This window comes from Neofelis nebulosa, chromosome 2 (assembly GCF_028018385.1).
Source record: "Neofelis nebulosa isolate mNeoNeb1 chromosome 2, mNeoNeb1.pri, whole genome shotgun sequence".
Lineage (NCBI taxonomy): Eukaryota > Metazoa > Chordata > Mammalia > Carnivora > Felidae > Neofelis > Neofelis nebulosa.
The window spans coordinates 119776-129500 of record NC_080783.1 but is presented as its reverse complement, the minus strand read 5'-3'; the positions used below and the strand labels follow the sequence as shown (position 1 = coordinate 129500).

The window sequence follows — 9725 nt, the reverse complement described above, 5'->3', positions numbered from 1 at the left end:
CCCTGCACGGGGTGTGTCCAGGACCTCATGTGCCCACCTACACACGATGGCCATAGGTGCCGCCCCAGCATATCAGGTAGAATTGCTGAGATTACCTGTGTGATAACCAAGAAACCCCAGAAAACAGTGCCCCAAGCTACCAGCGGCATCTGGGCGTGAACTTCTCTCTTGGACAATAATTCCAGAGGTGGGCAGCCCTGAAGTGATGTGGTGACTCCAACTGTCATCAAGGACCAGATGGTGACCATGGTCACCTCATGGTCTAAGAGGGCTGCAGGAGTGCCAGTCATCATCTCTGCATCGATAAACAGATGCCGAGGACAGTGGGATGGGGAATAGGCCTTCCCCAGCCAGCTGGTCCTGTATTATGGAGCCTTCCTGGAAGTGTGTCCCAATAGCTTCCTCTCCTGTCCCACGATTCCCCTTTGCTGCAAGACAGACGGCTATCACATCGCTGAGAGATCGAAGAAGAAGTTTCAGAAATGCAAAACATGATGGGAACATCAAGTCACGTGCCAGGGTTAGCTGCAGACTGGGCGAGCAGAGAATTCGTCAGCCGTCGAGAAGGGGAAAGGATTGCTCTGAGTGCAGGTCAGCGAGACACAGAGTCCGGGGCCGCACAGGGGATGGGGCTCTGCCCTCTGAAGGCGTTGGCTGGCTTCACACCCTGGAGCTCCAGGGCCTTCCACAAAGCAACAGGACCAGAGCGCAACATCCGAACTCCTGGAGGGGTGGGAAGGGAGATTGGAAACAACGCTCCCACGGGGGAGAGCAGGGACCTGGGGACAGGCTGGCGGTCAGAGCGGAGGAGGCCCAGGCCGCCGGGAAGGCCCACGGAGCACGCTGGCCCCGGGGGCGGAGGCAGTGGTCCTGAAAGCTGAAGGCGGATGTCCGACCTTCATCTGGGGGACGTGCGCGTGAACAGCGGCTTGCCCAGGTTGGGGCAGAGGCCCAGACGCACACGCACAGTATGTGTCCTGCAGGGTTCCTTTTGCAGAAAGCTCAGAGCAGCAAAAAGAAACATCTCAGGTGGCGGAGCTCCAAGGGGTCCCCCCACCCCGTAAAGCCTCTGCAGGGGAGGGGCACGCAGAGAGTTTTGGGGGTGCCGCGCGAGATCTTTATAACAACTTGTGAAGCATTATGTTTTAGCCATTTTTTTAGGTACACGCTTTACATTTCTAGCCAATAAAAAGTTTGAAAAAAAACCATGGGAAAATTTACAATGATACACGTTCCGTAAAGTTCCTCACAGCCTTGTTTCTGATGGCAAAGAATGAGCACGGGCGGGGGCGGGGCACGCAGACTTGGGCTCGGCTGCGGACTGGAAAGATGTCAGATATTTACAGACGGACGAGTACGGACCGCTGGCCGCGGTATGTAGTGGAGTAAAGAGGCCACGCTGTACGATAACATGTTTAGTATGAGTTCCTGTTCATGAAAAATAGATACGAAAATTTACACAGGCACGTGTGTGAAAAACGTATGGATGTCAGCACCACAAGGATGATCATGTACGATTTGATCGTATTGCAGTTTTCCCTTTTTATTAATCTGTCCGTTTCTCGTTTTTTCTGGAATGAAAACGTATCACTTGCGTAATAAAAAATGTTCAAGGGGATAAGGAAAAAGGCCTGTTTCTCATTCCTCAGAGACAAACCCGGTTGCCATGGAGACTGGAAGGCTGTCAGGGCAGCGATTGGCTGGTGAGGGTGCAGGATGTGGGATCCCAGGGCTTCCTTGGAGCCCGAGCTGGTGCAGCCAGCAGACTGCACTGCGGAGCCCGGCGCCAGCATGGACGGGGTGGACGTGTGGGCCAGCACCTTGGCCCAGCTGATGGCCAAGAGGAAACCCCAGGACACCTGGGAGCTGCTGCCTGAGGAGAACCTGGCCTCTGGGCACATGGAGAGTGGCGGTTTTCAGTACCGGCTAAGGGGGCTTTCCAGGTGCGCTGAGGGTGGGGGCTTCCTGTGGGGTGCTGGGGGGCGAGGGGCAGGAGCTGTTGAAGCACCGCCCTTGGTCGGCCCTGGTGGGTCCAGCCCGGGCCGGCTGCGGCGGGCACCCTGGGGGCAGGGAAGAGGGGCACGCATCCAGCCCGCTCTTGGCTCCAACAGGTAGGTGGGCCCGGAGCGCGTCCTCCCTTCTGGGAAGTGGGGGTGCTGGGGGACAGCCTGTCCTGTCCTTCCCAGTGCTGGCAAGCTGGGCAGTGCTGGCCACCCCCGTCGGGGCCCTGCGGACTCGGGGTGGGGGGCAGATGCTGGTGGGGTGATGCGGCCACCCACGCGTGGGAGGCTTACTTGGCCACTGCAGCATCTCCCGGTTTCCATGGCAGCACTGATGGCCTAATGGGGGATGGGCGGGTGATGGTGGTCACACCCTGCCCTGCAGAGGGGCCTGAGACAGGGAAGCTGAGTCATGACTGTGACTGAAGGGGCCACAGGCCGAGGTGGGGCTGTGTCTGGCCAGGGCCAGGTTGGGAACCCTAGTGTTGTGACGGTCACTGCATGAACCCCACTTCTTGTCATCATGATGGCAGCAGTGGGGATGGGCCAGGCCTGCAGGGATGGGGTTCGGGGGGGGAGGGGGCCTCACAGGTCCCCAGGGGGACTCTGTGGGAAGCCACACTCTGACACGGCGTCTGAAAGCCCCGGGAGCAGGTGTCCGGTGCCTGTCGGCTCTCCCAGGTGTTGGGAGAAACACGGCACTGTCCCACAGACAAGCGAAAAAGCTGCCTGAAACGTGTGGTTGAGGGTCATAAACACCGTTTAGCTGGTTTTCAGCTTTCGTGCAGGCACACCAGCAAGTGGCGGGGTCACACAGCACAGCCCTACATTCTGCACCATAGCAGCCACTGGCCACACGTGGCCCTTGGCGTGCGTGTTGATTCCACTGAAATGAAGTTGGAAGTGCGGCTCCCAGGGCACTGGCTGTATGGGTGCTCCCTGGCCACCTGTGGCTGTGTGCTGCTGGCCGGCCGATGCTCACGGAGCCCGTCCTCACCAGTGACCGCACTGTCTGGGGAATGCCCGCGTGTGGTCACTCGTCCAGGACCTGAGGGTCTGGGAGAGGGGGCCCCTGCCTGGCCCCGGGGCGTGCAGCCACAGAGACCCCAGACCAGCACCTTCCTCAGCCCCAGACAGCCGGTGCACGGCTCTCTTGCTCACGTGTTTAGAGCCAGATCGGACCCGTCGAAGAGGCTCTCTCACTGTCCTGCTGGGAGCCCCCAGCCCCTCCCGGCTCTCCCGACATCCCTCCCTGCCCCGACTTTATTTCCCTGTCACCTCCTCTCCTCTCGGGTGGGGCTCTTCCCTCCAGGGCTTCCCCATGTTTCTGTGCACAGCTGAGCCATAGCAGATGCTCCCCCCACTCCCCCCACAGGTACCCACAGGGTGCTCCCCCCACCAGGTGTCCATAAGGATGCTCCACCCACCAGGTACCCACAGGGATGCTCCCTCCCACCAGGTGTCCACAGAGGTGCTCACCCCCCACCAGGTACCCACAGGGGTGCTCACCCCCCACCAGGTACCCACAGAGGTGCTCCCCCCCCCCGCCCCACCAGGTATCTACAGGGATGCTCCCTCCCACCAGGTGTCCACAGGGGTGCTCACCCCCCACCAGGTACCCACAGGGGTGCTCACCCCCCACCAGGTACCCACAGAGGTGCTCCCCCCCGCCCCACCAGGAACCCACCGAGGTGCTCCCCCCCCGCCCCACCAGGTGTCCACAGGGATGTTCCCTCCCACCAGGTGTCCACAGGGGTGCTCACCCCCCACCAGGTACCCGCAGGGGTGCTCACCCCCCACCAGGTACCCACAGGGGTGCTCTCCCACCAGGTACCCATAGGGATGCTCCCCCCACCCCCCACCAGGTACCCACAGAGGTGCTCCCCCCCCCGCCCCACCAGGTGTCCACAGGGATGTTCCCTCCCACCAGGTGTCCACAGGGGTGCTCACCCCCCACCAGGTACCCGCAGGGGTGCTCACCCCCACCAGGTACCCACAGGGATGCTCCCCCCACCCCCCACCAGGTACCCACAGAGGTGCTCCCCCCCCCGCCCCACCAGGTGTCCACAGGGATGTTCCCTCCCACCAGGTGTCCACAGGGGTGCTCACCCCCCACCAGGTACCCGCAGGGGTGCTCACCCCCACCAGGTACCCACAGGGATGCTCCCCCCACCCCCCACCAGGTACCCACAGAGGTGCTCCCCCCCCCGCCCCACCAGGTATCTACAGGGATGTTCCCTCCCACCAGGTGTCCACAGGGGTGCTCACCCCCCACCAGGTACCCACAGGGGTGCTCACCCCCCACCAGGTACCCACAGAGGTGCTCCCCCCCGCCCCACCAGGTATCTACAGGGATGCTCCCTCCCACCAGGTGTCCACAGGGGTGCTCACCCCCCACTAGGTACCCACAGGGGTGCTCACCCCCCACCAGGTACCCACATAGGTGCTCCCCCCCGCCCCACCAGGTATCTACAGGGATGCTCCCTCCCACCAGGTGTCCACAGGGGTGCTCACCCCCCACCAGGTACGCACAGGGGTGCTCACCCCCCACCAGGTACCCACAGGGGTGCTCACCCCCACCAGATACCCACAGGGATGCTCCCCCCCCGCCCCACCAGGTATCTACAGGGATGCTCCCTCCCACCAGGTGTCCACAGGGGTGCTCACCCCCCACCAGGTACGCACAGGGGTGCTCACCCCCCACCAGGTACCCACAGGGGTGCTCACCCCCACCAGATACCCACAGGGATGCTCCCCCCCCGCCCCACCAGGTATCTACAGGGATGCTCCCTCCCACCAGGTGTCCACAGGGGTGCTCACCCCCCACCAGGTACTCACAGGGGTGCTCACCCCCCACCAGGTACCCCCAGGGGTGCTCACCCCCACCAGGTACCCACAGCGATGCTCCCCCCACCAGGTACCCCCAGGGGTGCTCACCCCCCACCAGGTACCCGCAGGGGTGCTCACCCCCTGGTGACATTTCCTCAGGGCTGTTAAGCCTGGGTCTTGAGTCCCAAAACAAAAGCAGCAGGACACAGCAGGCAGTGCAGTGACCCCTCACGGGTGTCGGGCCAGGCTTCGTCCCTGAGCGGGTTTTCCCGCCAGACTGGTGGAAAAGAATTTGCCCTTTGGCTTTTCAGACCGGGCTGCAGGTCAGGGGTGTGTACCCGCCCGCTGTCCCTTCCCAGAGGGGGCGCGGGCGCTCGGCCCTGCCCCGCCGCTCACGGCCCCTCTGTCCTCCTCAGGCTGCAGTGTGGCCGCTGCCAGTGGGGCTGGTCCTCGGCGCACGTGCACATCCTCTTCCACGTGTGGTTCCACCCGGCCAGCTGCCTGGGGCTGGTGAAGATGCGCCTCTGGGGCCAGCGCTGCCGGCTGTGCCCGCCGGGCTCCCAGGGGGCCTGCCAGGTGAGTCTCCTGAACGTGCGGCTCTTCCTCAACAAGCTGGTTCTGTTCATCCTGCAGAAGTGCTACGGGGAGGGTCTCAGCGCGGACCAGTGCCCCGAGATCTGCTTCGGCGAGCGCTGCGAGGCCTGCGACCTGGGGGTCTGCTTCTTCCAGAAGCCCCCAGACCCGGCCTGGGGGCCCGAGGTCCAGAGCCCCGGCTCCATTAAGGGCAGGTACACCTTGTACGGGGGTGACGGCGTGGCCTCAGCCGCTGCCGGCAAGCAGCTGCTCAGCCTTGGCAGCGGGCCCGTGGTCGACCGCTCCCGGGGCTACACCCCCAACTCTATCAGCATCCCCCTGTCCGTGTCCGACTTCATCAGGAACCCCGTGTCCGAGAGCAGCAACTTCTTCGAGCGCGACGACGACATAGTCACCGTTCCTTTCTCCCTTGTGGATGCGGGCAGGGACAGGGGGCCCGGCGCCGATGCCAGGGGCGGTGTCGGCCCCAGGGGGGGCCCCCTCCCGGCGGCTGACCCCCGCGGGCCGCTCGTCGTTGGTAGGGGCTCCATCTACTTGCCTGCCAACCCCACGGCCCCGCCCAAGGGCAAAGCGCTCCCGGTGAACTTCAAGAGCCCCATCTTCCACGGCCGAGGCCTCCTCATCAACAGCATCAGGCCCTTCCAGCTCAAAGGCTTCATCTTCAAGGGCCGGGGCTCCATCCCCAGCCCCACCGACACCGACCCGGGCGACCGGGGCCCGGCGGGGAGCAGCCGGTTGCCAGTGTCCTACATCGTCGGCCTCACGGATGACGGAGAGGGCTCCGTCACCTTCCCCTCGTCTTTGGCCAACATCGTCATAGAGGAGGACTCCTTCCCCATCGTCAACGGCTCCGTCACCTTCCCCTTCGTCTTTACTGACGAAGGCACAGGCAGGGGCGCTTCTGCCGACGTCACCCGAGGCAAAGAGGAGGGGGGCGGCGGCCAGGGCCCCGCCGTCGCTGGCCGGGAGCCCCCGCGGGGGCCCCACGCCCGCAGACCCGTCACCATCAGCGAGGGCTCCGTCACCATCCCCTTCTCGGTCTTCAACATCATAAAGTGTGTGGGCCCTAGCTCTACCGCCGGCAGCTCCCCGAGGGGTGGCCTGGCCCCCCGCGGCCAGTCCCAGAAGAGGAGGCGGCCGCGGGCCAGGCTGGGCAGGTCCTGCCCCGAGCCCGGCTGGGAGGAGGACTTGTGCCCCGAGGACGGCTGCTGCGGGCCCTGCTTCGACCCCTACGAAGAAGTGTGGATCTGGGTGTCCATGACCGTCTGCATCCTGTGGATTATGTACCTGTACAAGTTCAGCCCCTGACGGCCGGGTCCCCGCTGTGCCCCTCCAGCAGGGCCGCCCAGGCCGCAGAGCAACGGGACCCCCGCCCCTGTCCGCACCCCCGGGCCCCCTGCCCCCCTCCCTGCCCTCCCTGAGCTGAGTCCTCCGACAGCTGGTCCTTACCCTCCCCTCCCCTTCCCACTTCCGTGTGTGTTCTGTCTCTTGATGTGAGTCGTGGCTTCGTGGATGTCCACGCCGTGATTGTCCGCCAAGCTGCCCACGTGTGCTCCAGGCACTTGTCTGTGTGAGTGTTACAATCCAGTAAAATAAAAGTTAAATGGAAAAAAACCCACGGTGCTCTTGGGCTGAGTGGAAGCCAGCACCCGGAAGGTTTGGAGGTGGGCGGGTGTGGCGGGCACCTCCCTGCAGGGACCCGGTCGTGCCCAGCACTTGTTCCCCTGATGGCTTCTGGACTCCCGGCCGGGTGTGCTGGGCCGGGGTGCTCTGTCCTTTGAGCACGGGGATGCGGGCCATGCACGAGCTGCGTTCCTGTGTGGACCCCTGGGGCCCTCCTGGAGCAGATCACTTGCCACACCCCCGCCACTCTGGGAAAAGGTAAAAGCCCCCTTGAGCCGTGGTGAACTCCCTGCCCCCCGACCTGCCCCAGGGCCCCGTGCGTGACAGCACTGTTGTGGTGGGAGAAGGGCCATCCACGCCAGAAATCAGAACCCTCTCGTCAGCCACACTCTGGATTTCCATCTTCAGAGGCCACAGGGCCCACTTCTAAGGGGCAGGGGTATTGGGCTGTGCGGTTCCCAGCCAGGTGGAGGCATGACATTGGGCATGACCATATCAGGCCCCCATGCCCTCCTTCTCCAGGCGGGGCCCCAGGGAGGTGGGGAGTTGTCTGCAGGGACCCCGAGGTCTGAGATTTGGGAAGCGGGGGGTCAGATGAGAGGGTCTGGGGAAGCCTTGCCTTGTGGGGGGTGGGGGGAGCTGAGTGTATGGAAACCTTCGTCCAGGGCTCTGCCCAGTTGCCCTCTGGCCTGACCTGGATCCTACAGGTGCATGTTGGGGGAGGCACGGGGACGGGGGTGCTCCTGCACCGACTACGTTGTTGGCTGGAAGAGAAGAGGTGCAGGTGAGGCTTCAAATACCAGCAAACCCAGAAGGTTCCGCCCTGCCCTGAAGGCCAAGCCTGTGTGGGACACAGGGTCTGCAGACCTCAGACAGCCTGAACAGGAGCCCTCACCTGATGCCACTGGGACCCGGGGCAGACCTAAACACAGACCCTCCAAGTCCCGTCTACACTGGGTGAGAGCCTCACTAGGAGGGCAGGACCCACACCAGGTGAGAGCCCTCTGTCCTGGGGCAGCTGCCCCCCCCGCCCCCCTCCCCCCTCCCCCTCCCCGCCTCCAGCGACCCATCTACACTGGGTGTGGACACCTACCCGGGAGTCCGTTAGGGAGGTCCGACATGGGTAGGTTCCCTGTCCTGTCCTCACACATGGGTCCTCGCCCAGCTCACTGGCTTCCCTGGAAATGACTGGGGGGTGGCAGTGCCCACCGTGGGATCTGCCGCTGGACTCTCTCCAGGGAGGGACACTCTGCCCACAGTCGCGGGGGTCCCAGGGCAGGACCAGCGTCCCTTTGGGATGGACGCTGGAGACCCTCCTGCCCCACGAGGGTGGGGGTCGGGAACCCTGCCAGGGGCTGGCCAGAGGGGCCTGTCCTTCCCAGAGGACCCCCTGGGGAGCATCTCCCTCAGCTCAGGGACCCTGTTCACCAGGGCTGCCCTGGGGAGGAGCTTAATATCTGAAACCGGGGTCTCTTCTGATTGATTGAGAGACGGAAGCCAGTCCGGCCCCACCCCACTGGGGGAGCCCTGGTGAGAGTCAGGAGGTAAGGGTCCACCTGGTCCCTTTGCCGGTTGGCCGCGTTGGGCCCTTTCCATTCCCGCTCCCTCCTCCAGCTCCCGGCCCCTTCTCCAGCCCCTGACACCCTAAACCGGCCCTGGCCCCTTGCCCCCAGCCCTACCCCCCGCAATCCCTCCCTCTTCTCCAGACGCCTGCCCCTCTTCCAGCCCCTCCCCTCCCCTCCCCTCGCCCCAGCCCCGCCCCTTCTCCGGCCCCGCCTCCAGCGCCTGGCCGCCCGCGCTGTCCTGAGGCGCCCCTGTGTGGCCGCTGGCGGGACACGCAGCCCAGCGATGGCGCGACTGATGGCAGCTGTTTAAATATTTCTGTTTAATCAGACGGTTTGTTAAAACCCAGCAAACTCCATCCGTCATCGACATCATTAACATTAGTCTTTATGAATAGCTAAATTTCATTAAATCATTAATAATTAACTCATTAAGAATTAAGTTTCATTAATAAGACCGATAGCAAATGCGGAGAGCAAATGCACTCGCTCTGTGACAGATCCCCATCCGGGCATCCGCATCCGGGCACACCAGCTCTTTTGAGCGCCTGTTTACCTTCGTAATCACGGGAGACTGCAGGCTCACAGACACCAGCTAAAATGCCAAGGCGTGCCTGGGACTCAAATCTAGGACAGCCTACACCTGAGTCTGCACCTGAGCCCACACCTGACCCGCACCTGGGCCCACACCTGAGCCCACACTTGAGCCCACACTGAGTCTGCACCTGAGCTCACACCTGACCCACACCTGAGCCCACACCTGAGCACACACTGAGTCTGCACCTGAGTTCATGCCTGACTCACACCTGGGCCCATACCTGAGCCTGTTCCTGACCCTGTACTTGAGTCTGCACCTGATTCCACACCTGTCTCTTGTACAGCCTGAATGACCAGTTTGGGCCTAATTCAGTATGATGTAGCAATAACTATTTTTGGGAACTCAGTCAATAATAGAGACACCGAATGTCTAAAACATCTCGAAGAGAACCAAAGGCAGACACATTTTAAATGCAAGTACTGTTAGTTCAGCCAGAGCCGGGGGAGGGGGGGGGGGTCTCAAAGTGTGAACAATTTCCTGATTTTTGGTAAATGTTCTAGTGAAGGAATGAGTCACACT

The 9725-nt window shown here is 62.9% G+C and overlaps 1 protein-coding gene across 1 annotated transcript; it reads left to right on the top strand.

The window, feature by feature from the left end:
* The first annotated feature begins 1716 nt into the window (after positions 1 to 1716).
* LOC131494031 (receptor-transporting protein 5-like) lies at positions 1717 to 6751 on the top strand. The gene is made up of 2 exons (XM_058698419.1): positions 1717 to 1943; positions 5246 to 6751. The coding sequence occupies exons 1-2, from the start codon at positions 1717 to 1719 to the stop codon at positions 6729 to 6731; spliced, it is 1713 nt and encodes a 570-aa protein (XP_058554402.1). The 3' UTR covers positions 6732 to 6751.
* Positions 6752 to 9725: the final 2974 nt, after the last annotated feature.